The sequence below is a fragment of the Lithobates pipiens genome, unplaced genomic scaffold (genome assembly GCF_037356315.1).
Source record: "Lithobates pipiens isolate NorthernLeopardFrog02 unplaced genomic scaffold, aLitPip1_a1.2 Scaffold_22, whole genome shotgun sequence".
Taxonomy (NCBI): Eukaryota; Metazoa; Chordata; class Amphibia; order Anura; family Ranidae; genus Lithobates; species Lithobates pipiens.
In genome coordinates this window covers 306,739,069-306,764,226 of record NW_027507784.1, presented here as the reverse complement: position 1 = coordinate 306,764,226, position 25,158 = coordinate 306,739,069, and the positions used below count along the sequence as shown (strand labels likewise).

General features: G+C 43.3%; 1 protein-coding gene across 1 annotated transcript in view; it reads left to right on the top strand.

The window, feature by feature from the left end:
• PRKCB (protein kinase C beta) overlaps positions 1-25,158 on the top strand; it is a 344,681-nt gene that overhangs the window by 271,569 nt on the left and 47,954 nt on the right. Inside the window, exons 9-11 of the mRNA XM_077449335.1 lie at positions 3,741-3,887; positions 18,576-18,749; positions 23,135-23,226. Coding sequence (XP_077305461.1) covers positions 3,741-3,887; positions 18,576-18,749; positions 23,135-23,226 — 413 coding nt within the window. The remainder of the gene's footprint in view (positions 1-3,740; positions 3,888-18,575; positions 18,750-23,134; positions 23,227-25,158) is intronic.

Below are 25,158 nucleotides of genomic sequence, written 5' to 3'. Positions count from 1 at the left end.
CCTTGCTTGTCTGGGCAACATGTATAGCTAAAGTACCTGGAGCCCTGAAGTCCGATTTTTGAGCTAGTTGGCATCTAAAACTCTTTCCCAAAGTGTTACACTTCTGTGTGGATGTGTTGGAAGATTCCCTTCAACAGCTCTCTGCCAAGTCTTACTGTGGTTCACATGATGCGAGTATTGTGGCTAAAATACTGGTCAGCCAAGCTCCCTTGCAAAAAAGCAGCTGGAACAGATGCCTTTCCAGGGTGCGAGCATCTCTTTGGAAATGCCTTGGATACATTATTATCCAAAAATTATGGGAGGAAAATCAGACACTCGTCTGTGAAAAAGTGGCAGGTGCCTGCAAAGAGCCATCTTTGCCTAGGAAGGGTTCCTTTCAGAACTTGTGGGCATAGAAGAATTCCTTTCAGAAAAAAATCCTGGAAACCCAAACCTGCTAAGATGGACAACAAACCTTCCCAGTGAGGGAACAACAAAAGAACAGCCTTGTTTTCTGCGCTGAACCTGTTATTGCCCCTTTTCCAGAACCAGAAAAGTTTAATAGTTATTGTCCATTAGCCAGATGGTGATGTGTGACCCATTCTGCATCAAGTACTTTAACAAGTTTTACATGTTCAAAAGTTGCATGAGGAATCTGTGCAGTCAGTGATTGTCTCTTTATTGGGGGACTTTCTGGCCTTGGTGGACATCAAGTATGTCTACCTCCACATCTGCATTTTCTGTTTTTGGATGAGCCCTTTGGACAAGTCATGACACCACGAATATTCAGCAAGGTGCTGGCCCCAGTGTTGGCTCGTCTGCAAGGCAGAGGGATTCCTGTTCTTGGCTAATTGGATGATCTGCTCCTACGGGAGCAATCAGAGAACAGCCTAAAGGCTACTGTGCAACAAACGGCGGAAGTAATGCAAAACCTTGACTTGGTCCTTATTTAACCCTGGAACTGTCGCACTTCCTGAAGTATCTGGGCCTTGTCATAGACACGGCCCTATCATGCGTGTTACTTCCCCAGGAGAAGATTCTGACCCTCTGGCCCAAGGTGTCGGAGTAACATTTCCTGAAGTATCCCTCTATTTGTCTTTGCTGTGGCTGATCGTAGCCTCCTTCAACTCTGTTTAATTAAAGACTGATGCAGTGCAACATCATGACTACATGGAACAAAAGGACTCTTTGGATTACCCCTTCATCTACACATCAAAATCACATTAACCTTGTATTGGTGGCTATCCAGTCTGCCACTGAAGTTGAGGTAATTCTTTCTCCCTGTGGTGCTGAAGATACTGATGATGGACACCAGCCTGTCAGGCTAGGGAGGTGTCTTGGATTACCTGTCCGTTCAGTTAGCGTGGTCCTCAGAGGAAGACTACATGTTCATGTGATGAGCACATATGAAGAGTTGGCGTTTGTCTTGCGCTATTCACTGATTGCTTTTTACATATATTTGCACTAGTTTGGATTAGTGCAGCACTTTTTTTTCATTTACCATTTGGTATATTGAACACCTTATATTGTGAGAGCTGCTTTTCCTTGAAACACTTTTTCCAAAACTACAAGCACATTTTCTATATTTTCTCAATCACCTGTAAAGAAGAATCAAAATACTTGCTTTTCTGATTGTCCATGCAGCTGAGCTCTGCTCTGTTGCTGAGAATGATCCTCAAAAGTCCAATCAGAAAATCCTTCCAGGATTGTAAAGTCTCCTCGGTCCTCTAGCAGCTTTCGCTGGTTCCTTCTGCTATCCTCCAATTAATGTCCTGTACAATCATTTTTAACTTGTACAGATAGTTTTTATACACTGACCGGCCATAACTTTATGACCATCGACATAATTTTGAGTAGGGCCCCCTTTGCTGCCAAACAGCCCTGACCTGTCATGGTCATCACTAGGCCCCTAAAGGTATGCTGTGGTATCTGGCACCAAGCCATCAGTATCAGATCCTTTAAGTCCTGTAGGTTGGGGCCTCCATGGATCTGACTCAATACATTAGGCTTTGGAGAATTTAGAGGAAAACTCAACACCTCTAACGTACTGTTGTGTTCCCCAAACCATTCTTGAACCATGTTTGAAGTGTAGCAGGGTGCATTATCTTGCTGAAAGATGCCACTGCCATAAGGGAATACGGTTTCCATGCAGGGGTTTACTTGATCAGCAACAATGTTTAGGTAGGTGGTATGTGTCAAAGTAAAATCTACATAAATGACAGGTTTCCCAGCAGAACATTGCCCAAAGCATCACACTGCCTCCGCTGGCTTGCCTTCTTCCCATACTGCATCCTGGTTCCATATTTTCCCCAGGTAAGTGACACAAGCACACCCAACCATCCACATGATACAATGTAAAAAAGTATGATTCATCAGACCAGGCAACCTTTTTCCATTAAGAATACAAAATGACTATCGTGAGCGCACCAAGCAATATAGCAGCTGGCATGCAAGGAGACCGTTCAAACCTTGTAAATAAATAAAAGTACAGTAATACAAGTGTAGCGCTTGACAAGTGTTAAATCAACTATGTAAAAAAAAAATTGCATCCATTGCTCTGTGATCTAATTCTGATGCTCATGTGCCCATTGTTGACACTTTTGATGTTGACAGGGGTCAGCATTGACACCCTGATTGGTCTGCTGCTATGTAGCCCCATATGCAACAAACTGCAACGCCTATTTTTTTTCTGCTTTCAACATAATGAACTTTAGGGACATTATGTTTACTTGCTGCCTATTATATACCACTGACTTTAAGATGCTATTGTGGCCAGCTACAGGTATTCCACACTTCCGGATGTGTCAAATACCTACTCCCCCTTCCGGCATGTTGCATTTACTTTCACTGGCCTGTACGTTACTACAGGATATGAGGCAGTGGGGGGCACAACTAAGTGCAGCAGTGGGAGAAGGTATTAAACTCTACTGGAAGGGTCAAATGCTTGCAGTGGTCAGGGAGCAGTGAAGCTTCTTAGGGTATGGGCAACCAGAAAGTTAAGTATAGATTATGTTCTATACAGGGCTGCCTTTTATTCTCAAATAAGTTATCCCGTGCTGAAAGTGTCACTTTAAATGTATTGGGGTGGTTTCAGAGCCTAATATTTAAAACTTTCAAGGCTGCCTACCTAGACCTCTGCATGTGCTTTTTCTGGTTGCAGTTTTTCTTTGGTGCACGGTACCCAGAGGAAAAAAGGGGTTTAGCCCAGGTTTATACTGCTCCGACATGAAAGTTGTGCAACTTCGGATCCGAATTTGCCCTGCAACTTCAATCCAACTTTGATCTGGCTTAATGTGACTTTTTAAACTCTATGGCATTGAAGTCGTATCAAAGTTTGACCAAAGTAGTGCAGGAACCTTTTCTAAACTCGGAGCGACTTGTGTCAGACCAGTGAAGATGGCGCTCATAGGGAAACATTTAATTTGACATGTCATGCGATTTGTGCTCCCCACGGCTTAAGCACGAACTCTATTGATTCCAGATGGTTATCAGTTAACTCTTACATGCCTGGATAATTGCAAGTGATACGTATAAACAAGCAAAACCACTTGGAAATTTGTCCTTCTTTGGCCACAAGAAAAATATAATCCTATCCTATGACGCTGTGCAGCTTTCTGTAGACTACACTTCGACGCACAAGAATCGGTGTCTAAAAGGCAAAGTGTCTGAGCTGCACTTACAGTAACCAATAATATATGATCCACTTTACAGCTTGTTAATCAGCTTTTAAGCGCATGGTTTGTTTTTGTTGTTGTTCACAGAGAGCCAGAATTGGGCCGAGCGCCAAAGCAGCGGAAGAAAAAGCAGGGAATCCCATGCCCAAAGTCGAGAGCAATGGCAACAGAGACCGTGTGAAAGTGTCAGATTTTAACTTCCTCAAAGTTCTGGGCAAAGGAAGCTTTGGGAAGGTGAGTAAAATAACACAAGTTAATGGTTATGTGAGCCTGTACATTGTCTTTGTTGTGTGGAATGTTAAATATGTAACCACTTCAGCCCCGGAGGATTTTACCCCCTTCCTTAGGAGAGCACTTCTTGCGATTTGGCACTGGGTCGTTTTAACGGACAATTGCGCGGTCATGCGACGTTGCACCCAAACAAAATTGACGTCCCTTTTTCCCCACAAATAGAGCTTTATTTTGGTGGTATTTGATCACCTCTGCGGTCTTTATTTTTTGCGCTATAAACAAAAGAAGAGCGACAATTTTGAAGAAAAAATTTTTTTTTTACTTTTTGTTATAATAAATACCCCATTTAAAAAAAAAAAAAAAACTATTTTTCCTCAGTTTAGGCCAATACGTATTCTACATATTTTTGGTTTAAAAAAAAAAAAATCACAATGAGCCTTTATTGATTGGTTTGTGCAAAAGTTCTAACATCTACAAAATAGGGGATAGATTTATGGCTTTTTTTTTTTTTTTAATACTAGTAATGGCTGCGATTTGTTTTTTTTTTTTTGTATTTTTTTCATGACTGCGACATTATGGCAGACACATCGGACACTTTTGACACATTTTTGGGACCATTCACATTTGTACATTGATCTGTGCTATAAAATTGCAATGATTACTGTGTAAATGTGACTGGCAGGGAAGGGGTTAACACCAGGGGGCACTGCAGGGGTTAATATGTTCCCTATGGGAGTGATTCTAACTGTGGGGGGAGGGGACTCACAAGGGGAGGAGACCAATCGGTGTTCCTCTGTACTGGGAACACACCATCGGTCTCCTCTCCACTGAAGGGACGTGGATCTGTGTGTTTACATACACAGATGCACGGTCCTGCTGTGTTCCTGGGCAATCGCGGGTGCCTGGCAGACATCGCGGCCGGCGGGCACGCGCACCAGGTCCCGAGCGATGCTGCGCATGCCAGCGGCGGTGCTAGCGCGCCCCCTAGATGGCCGGAAATCCCATCTGCGGACTTCATATGACTATATGCCGGGGCTGAAGTGGTTAACAGGATAGCAGCCTCAGCCCAGATCCATACTCTACCACCATGCAGAAGTTATAGCTGGACATCATGCAGCGATTTACCCTTTCAGTTAGTTGGGAGTTCCGTTAAAATTTAATTTGTTGTTTTGACCCACAGAAATGCTATTTGTTTTAGTATACAAGGCTGAGAATGCATTAAGATAACAAAATCTTCTGACTTAACCACTTTCGAGGATTAGGTGAAGAATTGGCATAGGGTTAGTGTTGGGATGAAGGGTTAGACCCCTTAACACCCGGGCGTTTTGCAGGCGCTATAGCGTTAGAAATAGCGCCTGCAATCCGCCCTAAAAAAGCTGCACCATTGTAGTGTGAAAGCCCGAGGGCTTTCACACTACAGCGGTGCGCTGGCAGGACGTCAGGGAAAAGTCCTGCCAGCAGCTTCTTTGGAGCGGTGAAGGAGCGGTGTGATTACCGCTCCTCCACCGCTACTCCCCATTGAAAACAATGGGGCACCGCTTTAATACTGCCGGCAAAACACCGCTATTGCGGCGTATTGTTGGCGGTTTTAATCCTTTCTCGGCCGCTAGCGGGGAGTAAAAGCGCCCCGCTAGCGGGCGAAATGCGCCACAAATCCGACGGTAAAGCGCTGCTAAAAATGGCACAGTTTTACCGCCCACGCTATGGGCAGTGTGGTGTGAAAGGGGTCTTGGGGGTTTTAGAATGGGTAAGTGATTTGAGGCTTAATGTGTTACCCAGGACCCTGCATTTACTATATCTGGTCTCCCACGGTACACAGACCATGGAAATGCAATTATTTTAGTAAATATAAACTGTTAAAATACCTTTTCTCATCAACAGTATGTAGCAGTCTTGTGACTTCTATCAGTGTCTGGCTGAGCACTGGTTAAAGCTTGTTGGAAATTTTTAATTTGCTTTAGACTGTCCTATGAGGCTGCAGGACCCCTGACCCTCTGGGCAGTGCTCTCCTAAGAAAAAAAAAACTCTTGTAGCAATGCTCACCAAACTAAGCATGTACAGAGTGCCCCCTAGGGCACGGTTCCTATCAGGGGATGGATTGGGGACCGTGGAAGAAGGGGAGGATCAGAGAAGACAGGATCAAACTTCTTCTTTTTTTTACACAATGCGTAGGCTTAACCCCTTAAGGTCTACAGTGAGTATAACAAGCATGATTTACTGAATATACAGACTGATTCTACTGTTGTAGGTTTAGTAACACTTTTAAGTGCTAAAGCTTTAGGGTTGGTGTTAAGAGGTGATTGTAAAATTTTAAATGGTAGGTAAACCTATTGTCTATTTTTTTTTTTTTGTATGTGGATAGTGTCTCACTGTTTACAATTTTCATGAACAAATTTCAAAAGTAAAAGGATTTTGCCAGTAACGGCACTTCCTTCTGTAGGGTTACAAAGCCTTACAGTTATCGACATCGCTTTGAGCCTGCTGTGCATGCTCCTTCAGTTGGCTGTTAGGGCTCAATCACACACAGTGCATTGAGTTAATAAATGCACAATACTGCACCTTGTACATGCTTCGCATTAGGAGGGCTATTCATTTTGAATGGACTGCAGCACATCTCAAGAATGCTTCTTGCCACATTTTTCCTAATGCAGTATACAGATCGTTTACATCAGTGTTCAGTTCTGCATTACAACATGTGTTGTGCAGTGTCTTGCATTTGATTCTATTTAAAATTTATGGAAATGCAGCACACCACACAGAACCTTTTACAGTGAGGGTAAAAATCAGTCTATAATTTTAATGGTAGGTTTGTTTTAACAGTGAGAAACAGAATAACAACAAAAATATCCAGAAACACATTTAAAAAAATTATAAATTGATTTGCCTTTTAATGAGTGGAATAAGTATTTGACCCCTTCGCAAAATATGACTCGGTACTTGGTGGCAAAACCCTTGTTGGCAATCAGGGGTCAGATGTTTCTTGAAGTTGACCATCAGGCTTGAACATATCTCAGAGGGGATTTTTTCACACACTTTGCAGATCCTCTCCAAGTCATTAAAGGTTTTGAGGCTGACGTTTGGTACGTTTGGTAACTCAAACCTTTTATTAAGGTCTGGAGACTGGCTAGGCCACTAGGCCTGGACCTTTAATATGCTTCTTTTTGAGCCACTCCTGTGTTGCCTTGCCCTTGTGTTTTGAATCATTGTCATGCTTAAATACCCATCCACAACCAATTTTCAATGCCCTGGCTGAGGAAAAGACATTCTCACCCAAGATTTGACAGTTCATTGTCCCTTTGATGTGGTGAAGTTGTCCTGTCCCCTTAGCAGACAAACACCCCCGAAGCATAATGTTTCCACCTCCATATTTGATGGTGGGGATGGTGTACTTGGGGTCATAGGCAGCATTTCTCCTCCTCCAAACACAAGTTGAGGTGATGCCAAAGAGCTCGATTTTGGTCCTCCTGCAAACACGGCCAGTTGAGAACTTGATTTTGGTCTCATCTGACCACAACACTTTCACCCCAGTTGTCCTCTAAATCATTCAGATGTTCATTAGAAAACTTCAGACGGGGCCTGTACATGTACTTTCTTGAGCAGGGGGGCCTTGTGGGCGCTGCAGGATTTCAGTCCTTCACAGCATAGTGTGTTACCAATTATTGGTGACTATGGTTGGTCCCAGGTGCATTGAGATCATTGACCAGCTTTTCCAGTGTAGTACTGGGCTGATTCCTCACCATATTCATGATCATTGAAACTCCACGAGGTGAGATCTTGCATGGAGCCCCAGAACATGGGGAAATTGAAAGTAAATTTTGTGTTTCTTCCATTTGCAAATAATCGCAACAGCTATTGTCACCCTCTTACCAAGCTGCTTGGAGATGGTCTTTCTAACCCATTCCACCCTTGTGTAGGTCTACAACAGCTCTTTGGTGTTGGCCATGATGGAGAGATTGGAATCTGATTGCTTCTGTGGACAGATGTCTTTTATACAGGTAACAATCTGATATTGGGAGCACTCCCTTTAAGAGAGTGCTCCTAATCTCAGCTCGTTACCTGTATAGAAGACACCTGGGAGCCAGAAATCTTGCTGATTGGGGATCAAATACTTCACTTATATGCATATCAGCTGATAACTTTTTTTAAACGCATTTTTCTGGATTTATTTGTTGTTGTTTTTAGTCACACTGTTAAAATAAACCTACCATTAAAATTATAGACCATTATTATAGATCATTTTTGTCAGTGGGCAAACGTACAAAGTCAGCAGAGGATCAAATACTTTTTTCCCCTCACTGTACATTGCTGTGCATTTGCTCGAATACATGTTAAAACTTGTTTTACAGGGTGTTAATGCAATGTACCGCTGTGAAGGAGCCCTTGGGCTGCCTGTCTGATACCGTGTTTCCCCGAAAGTAAGACAGTGTCTTACTTTCTTTTTATCCCCAAAAGCCCCACTATGTCTTACTTTCGGGGTATGTCTTATATTGGAAAAAAATCCCAGCATGCAGAGCTGCACTGCGCTACAGAAGAGGACTACAAGTCCCAGCAAGCAAGGCTGCACTGCATTACAGAGGACTACAAGTCCCAGCATGCAAGGCTGCACTGTACTACAGAGGAGGCCTACAAGTCCCAGCATGCAAGGCTGCACTATGGAGGACTACAAGTCCAAGCATACAAAGCTGCTATGCTCAGCAGAGAACTGTAAGCCCACACAGCCCGGTATGATGGGACTTGTAGTCCTCCTCAGCTGCATCTTGCGGTTACATAATAAGAGCTGCAGAGAATCTCTTCACACCCCCCCTCCCCCTCCTTGGTCTCTCTCTGTATGACCAGCACTGACCTGTACCGGGAGGACACAGAGCCAGTGACACCTGTCGGCAGTGATCCGGGACCTGGCGCAATAATCCCCTTCTCTGTGGTTGCGTCGCGCCGCTCTGATCAGTCTCGGGCAGCGGCTGTCACTCACAGCCGAGCAGAGTGAAGCCACCTCCCCCTCCTCTTGTATGGCTACACAGTGCTGTGTATGGAGGAGGAGGAGGAGGAGGGGGAGGCGGCTTCAGTGAAGCCGCCTCCCCTCCTTCTCCTTCATGGACAGCACTGTGTAGCCATACAAGAGGAGGGGGAGGCGGCTTCACTCTGCTCGGCTGTGAGTGACAGCCGCTGCCCGAGACTGATCAGAACGGCGCTGTCTCTTCAGTCGGAGGGGGAGGGCGCTGGCCTGGCACCCCCCCCCCCCCCCCAGGGTGTGGCACCCGGTGCGGCCCGCACCCCCCGCCCCACTCTTAGTACGCCACTGGAGGCAGCAATACCCCCGTGTTTTCCCGAAAGTAAGACATATGTCTTGCTTTCGGGGTACGGCTTATATTAGCCGACCCCTCTGAAACTCCCGATACGTCTTACAATCGGGGGTGTCTTACTATCGGGGAAACACGGTAGAATTATAAATATATCTGTTGCGCTAATTCTAAAATGAATACTTTATTTATGTCGCAAAATAATATACAGAAAATCGTCTTGGTGAACCAGAACAGAAATGTGCAAAACAATAAAATTCATATGGTATCAAATATATCGTAAATATCCATTTACGATACATTTATATTTCAAAATAATGTGCAAAGAGAATATGCTCTTGGTGAACCGCAACAAAATATCAAACAATAAAGTTCATATAGTGTGAAGTGATCAGCTTCGATTGTGTAAATTTTAGCCACCGGCCTTAGGGACAGATGAACGTTTACCAGCTAGTTTTGATCCCGTGTAAAGAGAATTTAAGACACTTGCATCCAAAACATTTGGATTATATCATCACTGAGCAATTCTATCTGAATCAATCCAGCCACCAGGCACCTGAGATCCAAAGGAGCGCCACCCGGGTTTACACTTGTATAGCCACTCTGACTTCTAGTATATATTCTCTCAGGAAACAAAACGCGCTCAGTGTAATAACTTTAAAAAAACAGCTTTAATAAAAGATATTGCACTTATATTCTACTGTAGACAATTGCGCATTGTAAAACAAAACAATCCAGCCAGCAAAAAACAAAACAAAAAAAATAATGCTCACTTATGATTACCAGGTGATGTCAGCATAGGGCTCCGTCCGACGCATTTCATCATAAATTACTTCCTCTAGGGTGCGTGTCTGATAGCCCCGATAAGGAGGCCAACTTTTACCCTTAAAAAAAAATCTCCCTTGGCGATGTTTAAAAATTTCCACAGGTTACCAGTTTTGAGTTACAGAGGAAGTCTAGAATTATTGCTCTCGCTCTAACGATCGCGGTGATACCTCATTTGTGGTTTGAACACAGTTTTCATAGGTGTGAGTTACTCGTGTATGCATTCGCTTCTGCACGTGAGCTTGTCTGGGAAAAAAAATGTTTTTCTTATTTTACTTTGTTTTTTATTTTGACTGTTTTTCTGTAAACATCCCTTGTAATAGAAAAAAAGCATGACATGTTCTCTTAATTAAGAGATCTGGGGTCAAAAAGACCTTAGATCTCATATTTACACTAGAATGCAATAAAAATAAAAACTCTCCTTTTAAAAGCTATGGGTGGAAGTGACGTTTGACGTTGCTTCTGCCCTCCCATGCCATGGAGCCGAGCTGGGACCAACATCCCTCCCCCCAGTCGGCGGCCAGGCATCCACGGGAGAGGACGCGATTGTCTCTGCGGCAGGTCCGGTAAGCGGCGGAGACGTCAGGGGGGGGCGGTCACCTCTCCCACCGCCGATTTAAAAGTGATCTTGCGGTGAATCCGCCATGGAGACTACTTTTATCTTAGAGAAACAAGCCATTCCTGAAAATACCAGGGTTATAGCAGCTAACTGCTGCCGTAACCCTGGTATTTAGTGTCAAAGTACCGATGTACGGATACATCGATTCACGTCAAGTGGTTAAAGACTGTATGGAAGAATGGGCCAAAATCGCATGCAAGGCATGCGACTAGTTTCTCCATACAGGAGGCATCTTGAAGCTGTCATTACCAGCAAAGGGTTATGTATGAAGTATTAAATAAATTTCAGTTGGCATGTTCAATACTTTTTCCCTGTGTCATTCCATTTTATTACACATAACTTAAATTCCGAACTTATTTGTTTTTTTTGGGGGGTTTTTGTATGTATGGATTGCATGGGTTGTTACCGACGTGGTGAAAATGTCATGTCAATGCCACCTTTAGAAATATATTTACCTAGAAAAATGGTGACGTGATCAATACTTATTTTACTCGCTCTGTGTGTGCAATATATAAATATATATATATATATATATATATATATATATATATATATATATATATATATATATATATATATCTCACAATGTGTGTTATTTTATAGAGGATTACAAATCCAAAGACGTTTATTATTTTTCATGCCGCCATCTTGGTTAAGAGTTGGTTAAATTCAGCATCCCCACAAACAAAGCAGCTGTGAATTACCGGCACATTCTCGCTTTCTCGCTCCTTTTTGTCCTGCGGACTGTACCGCCTCATCTTCCCTTGTTGTTCTGCCAGCTCCTCTCCTCCTTGTCAGCCAACAGCTGCGGCAAAGAAAAAAAAGGAACTTTTTGCTTGTTTCTGTTTCAAATACATTCTGCTCAGCAGCAGTCCTGCAAGAGGGGAAAAGAAGGTGAGCGGCTCGGGAAATAAATATCAATACTCTCTTTGGACTCTTCTGCCCACTTGACCCCTGAACACCAACAGGGGGTCGGAAACACAATCCTTTGAAATCCGCCAAGGTGAAGAATTTAAACGGTTTCCAGCTTGGCTCGCAAATCCTTTGTAAGCCAACAAATAGCTGAGAGCACATGTTGTGTTTTCAAGGTATTGTTGTCCCAAAAAAAACAAAACACAAGTAAAGGGATGTCCTTCGACCCATTTTTCAAGACTTAGACTAAATATGTGTGCATTATTCTGAGCCAGTCTTATGCTCCCTATTCTGTAGAGAAAAGGTATTTAGTACCTTTTCTATACAAACTTTAGCATATTATTAGCAAGCACATTATTATTAAATTAAAAATGTTACCTTAATGTAGTCTTACATTTTGCTTGCTTGATGGACAATATTCCCAGGACCATGCCATACCTGAAATGTACTGCCAGGCAGCAGGTGAAGATGGTCAGTAAGCTACTTATGTTATGTGGCAAACCCCACAACTGTGTTAAATGAGAACTTTCACTCAATTTACTGTCTAAATGTTGTCGTACTCGATGCTGCCAGAATACTTAGAGTAGCTAACAAGGTCAATAAAAGTAAATCTACAGCCTATGTGAACCCCAAAGTACTAAAAATCCCATATAAGCTTTACATTTTTTCAAAAATAAATGCCACCCCCGGCATCCCAGTCTGTGAACAGATTCTGAAAGGAGCTTCTTTAGGCTACATTACTCACCTTTAATCTGGAGATGCCCTCTGTAGGTACTACTTTTGTGCCACAAGATGTCCTCAGTCTTCGGAGTTGAATGATGCTTGGCTTTTTTCAGCAATTTAAAGTGGTTGTATACTCTTTTTTTTTTTTTTTTTTTTTTTTTTTTACTTTTACCTACAGGGAAGCCTATAATAAGGCTTACCTGTAGGTAAAAAAAATATCTCCTAAACCTGTACAGTATATTCCCCTCGGTATGCGCCGCTGACTGCAACGGCGCATGCGCACAAGGGGATTCTCGGCTGAAAATCCGGCAGTGGCCGACCGGCCAGGATGAAAGTGACAATATCGCGGCTCCGGCCACTCACAGCGCCGGAGCCGCGATACCCGGAAGAAACGCAGAGGGAGCATGTCAGCTCCCTCGGCGTGGATCGGGCCAGATGTCGGGGCCTCGTTCTAAGGTAAGTATTTCATAATGAGCTAGTATGCGGTGCATACTAGCTCATTATGCTTTTTGCTTTGCAGGTGGTAAAAAAAACAAAACATTAGCGGGTTTACTACCGCTTTAAGTGTTTGTAAACCACAGATATCAAATATGAAAAAAGCATATCCCTCTGTGTGTACTTGTCTCAATCCAGAGCAATAAGTGTAATTTCTGTCTGCTGCTTCATTCCTCTATCCGCATGAATCACTTTTTGACACGTTTTCCTCACACCAAGAGAAAAATGTTCCTGTGTGCTGTGTGAAGGGAGGTGTGTCCCCCTTCCTTCCAATCAGCTGTCAGAGCTCTCCTCACTGAGCTCTGCAGAGTGTAATTTCAGCTCCCCGCCCCACTTTTTTTTATAAAGCTCAGATAAGCTTTATAAATTCTGCACTTTGATGGATGAAGAGAATCTTGCAGATAAACTAGGTACAAATTATATAGGAGGATTTAATTAATCTGTGTATCACCTGAAGGTATATGTAAGGGCTTACAAACACTTAAGACTAAAGACATTGTATGAATGCAGGGTGTTATGCCCTCTAAGAGGGTGTCGGCATGGCCCCCTTCTTTTACAGCGTATTGATACAAAGAACAGCACTGGCAACATGTAAAATTAATTTGTTAAAAATTAAGTTTCTCCCCATATCGTTATACATTTTCAGAAACTCACCAGTTTGGATCCCCAGGACTATTTTCCAGGCAGTTAACAGGGTAGTTTTGGTTTTTCTTTGGGGTGGGGGGTCACCCTGTCTAGATTACAAATACTACAGCAGCCCTGGAATAGTATTTCTTAGCAGGACAATTAGTCTTTGCACACAGGTGGTTGATGGAGTAGTGTCACTGGAGGACGCAGTTGTAGGATCCTAAGAGGCATTGTCCTATTTAGTGTTCAGTGGGATGAGGGCCCCTATACCCTTACGGGGTCAATGGGATCCATTATTAAGGCATGGGAATTGGCGAGGATAGCTGAACTCCAAGACAGTGTGAAGTCTCCTTATACAGTACACCACTATGGCGTAATCCCCACTTGTCTCAGTTTTTCTCCTATCTTGACCCCATTATTTGGACGAGATATGGGATCAAGAACAGTTATCTCTGTAGTCAGTAATGGGGTGCTGTTGACATCTGAGGAGCTTAAACGCAGGTCCTAGCTCGCACGTATCGAGCTACCTCCCATTTAGGCATGCTTTTTCTACTCAATTTGGGTTCTCTAATATAGATGTCCAGGTTGGTGATCTGGAATCCTTGCTTAGAGACAAAGATCTCCCTAAAGCCCTGTCTGTTTATAAACTACTACTAAGGTTCTAGCCTCCTGTCGCGCTGTCTGGTTGTCAGACTTCCCGCAGCTTGATAGTGATGACTGGGACACAATGTGTGGAACTCTAACTTTTATAGACTGATGTCAGCAGGGGATCACCTGATGCGATTCAAATTTCTCTATAGAATATATTCCACTCCACCTAAACTTGTGAGAACCTTTCCAGCCCATCCCTCAAACTGTTGGAGGTGTTCTGCCCCAGGGGTGGATTTTATGCACATTTTCTGGCTTTGCACACCGATGCAGGAGTTTTGGGAGGAGATTATGGACTGTGTCAAGTCAGTTACTACTAGCATTACCATCAGACCTTCCAAAGCAGTCTGTTGGGACTAGTGGTCCCATTGGCACTCAAAAAGGTGATCCATACGCTACTTACCCTGCTCCTGTGTTATGCTCATAAAATAATCATTCTGTCATGGAAAAAATCGATTTGCTTAAATTTTGAATTGATTTGACCTCTCAACTCGATTCAAGATTTAAAGCGGGAGTCCACCAGGACTCCGCGTTTTTTTTTTTTTTTTTTTTAAAAGCCAGCAGCTACAAATACTGCAGCTGCTGACTTTTAAAATAGTGACACTTACCTGTCCAGCGCGCCCGCGATGTCGGCACCCGAAGCCGATCTCTAGGTCGTCTGTCGGGTCCTGCCGCCGCCATCTTGGGTATGGGAATCAGGAAATGGAGCCTTTCGGCTTCATTTCCCGGTTCCCTACTGCGCATGCGCGAATCGCACTGCGCAATAAGGACGCTCCCCGCTGCCTCTGGGATCTGTGTGTTTCCCAGCAGGCAGCGGGGCACTTGCGGGAAGGGGCGGGCACTTGCGGAAAGGGGCGTAAGTTACGCCCCTTTCCGCAGAGAGCTATCCCGGAAGTGGGTGCATTTACCTGGATTATCCAGGTAACTGCACCCCCCTCCCCCCTGAAAGGTGCCGATTGTGGCACCGGAGGGGGGGAGGGTTCCGATGAGTGGAAGGTCCACTTTAGGGTGGACCTCCGCTTTAAATCGATTTTTTTCCCCAGCTCTAAACTAAAGGCTATTTATTTTTTTGATTGCGTGGAGATGGATTAGAACTTCTGTCAGTTTCTATTGGTTTCTGTGTCCCCATTAGAGAGATTCGCCCTCTGTCCTGTTTACCATTATCATCGAAAGTGAAAGTAAGCAAATCCCAAATTTTGGGTTGTCCCCAGAAAAGTAATAGAGGGGGAATCTTCCAATAGGAACACTGGCTCTGGTGACTCAGGTGCCCCAAATGATTCCCTTAATTTGCTGGGATTACTTCTCACTTCCTGTTTGGCTATGGGACAGGAAGTGAAGGGAAATATGCCCAATGGAACAAAAAACCCTCCCTTACTCTATCCAAATAACAAAAAACTGTTTCCTGTATTTTTACTTTGTGTTAGGGAGCTGCAGATGCCGATAACATTTTTTTCCATTCATCCTGTCTCTTATTTTATTTTTATTTTTTTTGACAACAGGCCTGTTACAAAATAATAATTTACAAACTTCTCCATTGTTTGGAATTGACAGGGTAAAAGCTTTAGCTCCCCTTTAAGAGCCGTACTCTGTGTGAATGTAAACGAGGAACAAAGCGTAGCGCCGTGCCAGGCTATTGCTAGAAAAGGAGTCCTTTAATGTGGGAAAACAAAGCAGGGTAACGCATTCATCGGCGCAGCTTGTGCTGTTATTGGAGGCGAGGAGCAGCTAACCTGCTAGCCGAAGCTAAGCGCGGCAGCTGGGGAGGTGGAAAGGCAGTGCTTTTATAAGTCTTCTCTTTTTAATTGAGCAAACATAAAGAAAAGCGTTATTAAAAAGCTTGTCGCTCGCGAGGCGCTTGTGACAGAACCTTATAAATATGCTAATTAGCTTCTCTGCAAGCTGTGATTAGATGACGCTTCTCACCTGCTCGAGATGGGCTCATTGTCTCTATTAGGAGAGATACCAGGTAGTGGAACAATGGAGGTGCGATCCCTATTTTTATTCTGCGGCTTCAACCACATAGCCGCATGCCATCACGAACAATGGCCCTGGCTGATGTTTCACCCGATATGGAATGTCCAAATGAGATTTAATTTCTTGTTTGCAACCTAGGCCTGCTGGGGAGCTCGTCATTTTCTGAAATGAGTTTGTCCTGAGAGACTGGCGAAACCATCTCATAAGATGATATCTAAATAATACAAATTTCCTGCCAATTTTATTGAATTTGTGCAGAAATAAGTCAAGGCAGCATTGCAGAGCAGCTAAAGGCTTGAGGGTTGCCACAGTGTTTTTTTTTTTTTTTAAAGTAAAAGTGGAAGACCCTAAAACATTTAGGGTTGCCCATGGAAGCCAGTCTGTAGTAGTTGTAGAATTGGCATAGAAACTTACAGCTTAAAGCATAGCTCCCAACTGTCCGATTTCGAGGGACTGTCCCTGATTTGGAGCAATGTGCCTCATTCCGCCTCATTTGTCCCTCATTTTGGTCTGATCTATATAGATGTATATAAAATAATTTTTTTTTTATCTTTCTAAAAGTGTTTCCTAGTGCTAAACCTCATCCAAAATTTAAATGGCTGCATTTATAGATTTCAAAAGCAAGTATAAAGGAATAGTAGTGGTAAAAAAAAAAGCCCTTGTGGGTTTAATCTTTTTCTTGGGTTACTTCTCCTTTAAGAGGGCGTGGCAGGGGGGTATGTCCTATGCCTACATGCTATTGCTAGTAGGTGTCCCTCATTCCCATCTCAAAAAGTTGGGAGGTATGTTAAAGTGGTATTAATCTAAAAATGTATTATATTGGATCTGGCCAGTAACACACTTCCTGTATTAGTTGCATAGTCTGATTGAAAAAAAGACACAAGTCCATCTAATTAAACCAATAAAAGGGGATTTTGTGTTTAATACTGCTTTAAATTGTTTACTGGGGCTATGCTAATACCCCTCTCCAAATGGGAAAACAATCTCTGGATAATGTGATTTATTTTTTTTATTTTCTTTGTCAAGCCTGTCAATAAAAGCTCTACCACCTCTGCATGTTTTAGCATGTACTACCCCTACTGGAGATTCTTCAATTCCTTTAATCAAACCTTTTTTCCTTTTTCATCCGTTGAAGAACACAGGAAGTGTTGCACCTTCTGGTTACACTGCCGCCTAGAACAGGATTGGACACCAAAAAAAAAAACTGTAGGCCAGCCCAGGATAATCCCTCCTACTCCCAGCATGCCTCCGTTTTTTTGCTAGTGACCTAGGAGTGTGGACTTCTTTTCTTCAGCTCTGCTGGGGAAATTCCAACCTATTTTTGTCTGCACTAGTTTATCTATCATTCCTTATTTCTTTAATGACTTTTCTAAAATCTGGGATGATTATGGGAGTCGCGCCCCTCGCTGCTCTTGTTCCTTGTAGCACCAGGTTGTAGTGCACACCTGCCTGGACCGGCTTAATTGGTCTGCCAGCGCAATGCAATCGATGCCTGTGGAGTAATACATCTAGATGCCACTTCCTGCATATTTTGTCAGTCTGAGATCCAGACACGACCCGCGGAGGTGAAGAGGTGGCAACATCCCGGCACAATATACTGCCCCTTGACAGCTTATGCACATATCTTTATTGCATGCAAGGAATGCCACTAGTGTTTGCCTAGGGTTGTATCTTCTCCATTCACATGTATTGGTTATAAAGTGTACAGGAGGCTGTCGCTAAGGACTGGGCTAGGCTATTATGAGTGCAGGCTGGACCCCGCATGTAACTTAGAACTCCTCTTATGCCCATGAGAGATGGTATTGGACTTGTTTTAATATGTGTTTCATGGAGGACTCTTTGAAGTCTTAGGAATATCTACACCACTTCAGACATGCTTGCATTCTACTGACCTGCATAAAACTTATCATAAATCATAGGGGGACTCTTCTTATATTGGTCATTGTTCATGAATTATTCGACTGAAATAATAGTTTATAACCGGTATCCTTAACAAAAGTAATTTACAGTGCAGTACAGCAATACAGTTTCTATATTGGGATGCCATTTTTGTTTTCTTATATACAATATTGGCAGATATGTGGCCCCAATAACTTGTGGGTATTGAGATGTGCATTGGCCATGGCTCCCACTGCTGTCAATCATAGCCAGTGAGGAGGGAACAGGGATGGGGCCAAGCCCCATTCTGTGTGTCTTATGAACACACAGAGCAGGGCTTGGGAGCGAGTATGCACGAGTGCCTCCATAAGAAGCAGCTTGCTATGGGGGTAATCGGAGAAAGCATGAGCCATGGGGGACCAGAGAAGTATTGGGGCTGCTCTGTACAGAATCATTGCACAGAGCAAGTAAGCATAAGATGATTTTTTTTTTAAATTAACCTTTAATTTTACTTTGAGGGCTCTGGCCAAACCTTCTTACATATCCACTGAGGGACACAGGAAGTCATGTACACAAAGTGCTAGATTACAGCTATACTCCATCTTTCTACTACTGTTTGTCATGTATGTACTTGGTCTTTTATTAAAGATTTTTTCCAGCGTGGTGCTAACGTCTTTTATTTTTCACTTTTAGGTGATACTTGCAGAGAGGAAGGGCACAGATGAGTTATATGCCATAAAGATCCTAAAGAAAGATGTTGTGATACAAGATGATGACGTGGAATGCACAATGGTTGAGAAGAGGGTGCTGGCATTAGGTGGAAAACCCCCCTTCCTGACACAACTACACTCTTGCTTTCAGACCATGGTAAGAGGCGAGAGGGAGAATATAACCACTGACCACCTCACATCAATACTGTATATGATTGCATTATTGTCATCGTGAGGAATCGCACTACCGGAGTCCCTGAGAAGTGTAAAAAGTTGTCTTGGATTCCCCAAAATGTTAGCGAGTAACTACTTCTCTCTCGTAACATTCTAAATGATGGATTCCTGTTTTGTGCACAAGCCTTTTGAAGTATCAAATTTGAAGCTTCACTCTTGAACTGTTATTAAAATGCGGCCTTTTTTCTTAAGCTTTGCTTTATTTTTGAGTTATATGCTTGTATTCTCTCCCTGTCATGAGAGAAGCATCCAGCTCTAAGGCCATATTTTCTTCTACTTAAGCATGGGGCTGGTAACAGACACTCAGAAAGCTGTCAAATAACAATAGTGCAGTCAGGATTAAATAAAATTGAAACCTTTTGTAATTCAACAGTTTTATCTCCAGCAGCCTAGGCAAGTTATCATCCACTGGCACTGTAGGGGCCTAAAAGAATCATACTGAGCTGATCTATCTGCTCTAGCAGGTAAAGATTAAAGGTAAAAGAACAGCCCACGCACCTACCCCTGAGATGCCCATTTCTGGCTGTCTCTTATTAGACCCTAGCAGTTGTCTCAAGTTAAACAAACCAGTTAAATGTAAGTTGCATAGATGCCTTACCGATTTTTGATATTTAAATAAGCTCTGTGCCAGCCCAAAATGTATGTCTCCTGCAGCAGGCTGAAGATTAGGATCGCTGCACTTTGGGTGAGTAAAGTGGTTGTAAAGTCAGAAGGTTTTTTATCTTAATGCATTTTATGCATAAAGATGAAAAGCCTTCTGTGTGCAGTTGCCCCCCTAATACTTACTGGAGCCCCATCTCTGTCCAGCGATGTCCACTCCACGAGTATCTTGGCTGTCCAGGACTCTCCATCCTGATTGGTTGAGACAGCAGCAGCGCGCCATTGGCTCCAGCTGCTGTCAAAGTCAGTTAGCCAGTCAGGAGAGAGAAGGGGTGGAGCACCACAGCTCTGTGTCTGAATGGACACATGGAGGTTCCCCCATAGCAAGCTGCTTGCTGTGGGGCACTTGACAGGAGGGAGGAACCAGGAGCACAGAAGAGGGACTCTGCAGAGGAGGATCTGGGCTGCTCTGTGAGAATCCACTTCGACAGAGTAGGTAAGTATAACATGTTTTTTATTTTTCTAGAAAAAAAGAGACTTTACAATCACTTTAATGTAGTTCTAAAAGTAGTTTTTTTTTTTTACCTTACAGTGATTGTAAAGGTTTAATTTTTTTTTTTTTCAAATTAAATATGTTATACTTACCTACTCTGTGCAATAGAATTGAGCAGAGCGGCCCGATCTTCCTCACGGAGTCCCCCGCTGGTGCTTCTGGCTCATCTACCTCTTGGTATGCCACCATAGGAAACTTCTTATTGTGGCAAACCTGGCAGCTCGTTCCTGAGCCGCGCTGCCTACTTCTATAGACACAAAGAGTGCAGCTCAGCGCCGCCCCCACTCCATCTCAGAATTTGACTGAAAGCAGTGGGAGCCATTGACCTAAGCAATGCCTGTGAGAGTGGGGAGAGCTGCTACAAGACAGGCTCAGCTCTGGATCAAGTATGACACAAAAAAAAATCATTGTATTGTGATTTATTTCCAGACTTCTGCCACAGTACAGTTCTCTATTCAGCAATGCTTACGCTCCCCAAGTAGGGGGCGTACCAACCACCCGTAGGTAGACCTATATGTACACCCAGAACACTGCAGACTTCATATTTAGTCTTATGCAAGAGTCGTTAAGTTTGGTCGGCACAGGAGCTCAATTAAATTGTAAAATTAAATAAGGCACTTACAAACTGTCTTTAATGTGGTCAAAACACCCCTTTTCATAAAAGGATTAAAAGCTAAGTTCTTCTTTAATAAAAGTAGCCTCATCAATCTCATCCATATGCATTTTTTTTTAAAATGAAACCTGTAGCACGGTGGTCTCCAAACTGCAGCCCAAGGGCCAGATGTGGCTCTTTGTTGCCTTTATTTGGCCCTTTGGGCACTATTCCTCCCATTGACACCAGCGATGGGGCATTATTCCTCCCATTGACACCAGCGATGGGGCATTATTCCTCCTATTGTCACCAGCGATGGGGCATTATTCCTCCTACTGTCACCAGCGATGGGGCATTATTCCTCCTACTGACACCAACGATGGGGCACTGCTCCTTCCACTGACACCAATGATAGGTTAGTATTCCCCACCCAATAACAAAGATGGAGCATTGTTTACTCCCACTGAGAGTATGGCTACAGTCCGGCACCCCCTAAAGTCTGAAGGACCGTAAACTGACCATTTGGACAGTTTGGAGACCCCTGCTATAGAGCATTGTGCAACCAATTAAAGTGGTGCAGTTGCAGTGCAGAGGCTTTTTTCAAAGCTTTCCCCACCCTCAGGTCTGAAGGCACAGACCTATAAAGGGAGTCAAGCCAGCACTAAGTTATAGTGAACACTCTGCTAGTAAAGTGAGGATAGATATACTGATTCTAAAGAGTCTGAAATTAAGGTTTTTATACAAAATACCTGAAACTAACAATTCTTAATCAAACATGTAATTAAAGTGAATAGCACACAAATGAACTGCAATTTGAAATAAGAAATGTTCTTGAAACCACAGTATTTGTGTTAAGTGTGTGTAACCAAAAAAAAAAAAACAAGACAAAGTGCCTAAAAATAAATAAATGTGACATCCACCACCAAATAAGATCTGTACCAGATCTTCCATTGTATGGTCAGTCTCCTTCTCCCAGTGGATTACAAAGTCGCCAGAAAGACCGATATGATGAATGTAGCAGCAACAGCCTGATCTCGCTGAGCTAATTGCTCTCCTTGCTGTTCCAACCCACTAACAGACACACCACTTCTGTCCTTTCCTTTTCCCAGGGTTATACACCAACCAATACTCGATCGGTAAACCTCAAAGGGAGAGTGGACAAGGATTAGTCATATTAAAATAATCTGCAAATTCATGAATCATCCATAAAAATATACAGCGGCCAAACAATATTTAACGGCAGACAGCAAACTCACCCGAGAATCCTTTGCTCAGATATCTGTGTAGTGATGTCCCGCTTTTCCTACACTATCAGCTTGGGGGACTTTAGTGTTACTTGACGGAAGTTGATATAAATCAGGTTTCCGCCCCTACCAGACATGCAGCTACCAGCTCAGAGCTGTGTAAATCTCAGGACCAAATGGACAGAAGTACAGATACTTTGACCGGTAGAACAACTTCCTTATTTGGATTTAATATGTGTATTAATCAGTTTGCATGAAGTTTTGTTTTAAAGGATAAGTTCAACTTTTATAACATGTTACATTGAGCGCTAAGATGCACAGTCAGAAGGGTCTTTGTCAGGTTTTCGGTATAAGTACCACTGTGGCAGAATACATGGACAGCAACAGTCTCTCCACCTGGAAGCCCTTAGGCCTCATTCACACGAGGCGGATCCGCTCAGCGGAGTCCACCAGCTCAGCAGAAGATCTCTCCATTGATCTCCGCTGAGTCGGCGGATGACAGGTCTCTGCTCACTAAGCGGGGAGGGGACTGTCAGAGCGCTGCTGATTGCTATGGAGAGATTGGACGAAAACGGACAGTTCTTTTTTTTTTTTTTTATGCACAAAAGGGGATTTTTTTATTTATTTATTTTTAACGTAAACTTACCCTTTTAAAGAGGGATTCCACCAAAAAAAAAAATATTAAAAGCCAGCAGCTATAAATACTACAGCTGCTGACTTTTAATAAATGGACACTCACCTGTCCCGGGTTCCAGCGATGCCGGCAGCCGAGGCCGATCGATCGCTCGGCCCTCGGCTGCTGCCGCCACCATTCTAGGTGAGGGAATCAGGAAGTGAAGCGAATCGGCTTCACTTCCCGGTTCCCTACTGCGCATGCGCGAGTCGCGCAGCGCAATAGAAATTCTCCACGCTGTCACTGGGACCCGTGTGTGTCCCAGCAGACAGCGCGGCAGGACAGGAAATGGCGTAGACTCCCACGGGAGTCTATGCCCGGAAGTGGGTGTAAATACCTCTTTGACAGGTATCTCCACCCCCCTCCCCCCTGAAAGGTGCCAATTGTGACACCGGAGGGGGGGAGGGATCCGATCAGCGGAGGTTCCACTTTAGAGTGGAACCCCGCTTTAAGTTCAAACATCTCTTTACCATGAGATAGAAGCATACAAGGAAAAATTTGCAAATATATGTGTTCATATTTTAGCAGTTGCTAAATAAAGAAGCATGGAGAAAAGATAGTGAGAAAAATAATTCTTTCAACCCCCCTCCCCCAAGGCTTTACTGCTTCCCAGGCAATTAATCTGCTTTTCCCTAACTCCTTGCAGGATCGCCTATATTTTGTTATGGAGTATATTAATGGCGGAGATCTCATGTATCAGATTCAGCAAGTTGGACGTTTCAAGGAACCTCATGCAGTGTAAGTTTGACCAAGTGCTGTTTCTGTAAGTTCCCATTAAATTAGAATCATCTGGTAACTTTAAAGCACAGTGTGAGTTTCTATTGGCTGATGTGATTCATTAAAGCTCAGTTTCTGAAAATAGTCCGCTTTCTTGCCTTTGCTGCTCAAGTCAAAGTGAAAGAAAATATATAGATCCCACCGGGGACATATAAGCAATTCTGAGAGAAGAAGGCAAAGTAGTCTTAATAAGGGAATAGGGAATTGAGGATAGCAAAGTAATTCTTCAACTTATAAAACGTTCATTTCTTTTAAGTTAAAAATATAAGCAGGCTTGCATATCACCCAATACAGTCACATTTTGCCAAGGCTTAATAACATTGATCAGTGTGTCTGACACATATAAAGGAAAAACTTTTGTAAAGTCTTGATCTGTGGATTTGGAATGTTCAGTAGAAGTTCTCACACTTGCCTCCAGGCTCAGATCTGGAGATCTGCAGCTTCAAAGTTGTTGGTCCTGCTTCTGGCCCTTGCATCTTTTTCCACAGTCCTTTTGCATGATATATATATATATATATATATATATATATATATATATATATATATATATATATATATATATATATATAATATACACACACACACACACACAGTATCTCACAAAAGTGAGTACACCCCTCACATTTTTGTAAATATTTTATTCTATCTTTTCATATGACAACACTGAAGAAATTACACTACAGTGTAAAGTAATGTGTACAGCTTGTATAACAGTGTAAATTTGCTGTCCCCTCAGAATAACTCAACACATGGCCATTAAAGTCTCGCTGGCAACAAAAATTGAGTACACCCTTAATGTCCAAATTGGGCCCAATTAGCCATTTTCCCTCTCCGGTGTCATGTGACTCATTAGTGTTACAAGGTCTTCGGTGTGAATGGGGAGCAGGTGTGTTAAATTTGGTGTTTTCGCTCTCTCTCTTACTGGTCACTGGAAGTTCAACATGGAACCTTATGTCACTCTGAGGATCTGAAAAAAAGAATTGTTGCTCTACATAAGGATGGCCTAGGCTATAAGAAGATTGGCAAGACCAAGAAACTGAGCTGCAGCATGGTGGCCAAGACCATACATTTAACAGGATAGGTTCCACTCAGAACAGGCCTTGCCATGGTCGACTAAAGTGGAGTGCACGTGCTCAGCATCCTATCTAGAGTTTGTCTTTTGGCAATAGATGTATGAGTGCTGCCAGCATTGCATTGCTGCAGAGGTTGAAGGGGTGGGAAGTCAGCCTGTCAGTGCTCAGACCATACGCTGGACACTCCATCAAATTGGTCTGCTTAGCTGTCATCCCAGAAGGAAGCCTCTTCTAAAGACGATGCACAAGAAAGCCTGCAAACAGTTTGCTGATGACAAGCAGACTAAGGACCTGGATTATTGGAACCATGTCATGTGGTCTGATGAGACCAAGATAAAGTATTTGGTTCAGATGGTGTCAAGCGTGTGTGGTGGCAACCAGGTGAGTACAAAGACAAGTGTCTTGCCTACAGTCAAGCATGGTGATGATCTGAGGTTGCATGAGTGCTGCCAGCACTGAGGAGCTATAGTTCATTGAGGGAGCCATGAATGCCAACATGTACTATGACATACTGAAGCAGAGCATGATTCCCTCCCTTCGGAGACTGAGCAGTATTCCAGCATAACGACCCCAAACACACCTCCAAGACGACCACTGACTTGCTAAAGAAGCTGAGGGACTGGCCAAACATGTCTTTAGACCTAAACCCTATTGAGCATCTGTGGGGCATCCTCAAATGGAAGGTGGAGGAGCGCAAGGTCTCTAACATCCACCAGCTCCGTGATGCCATCATGGAGGATTGGAAGAGGACTCCAGTGGGAACCTGTGAAGCTCTGGTGAACTCCATGCCCAGGAGGGTTAAGGCAGTGCTGGAAAATAA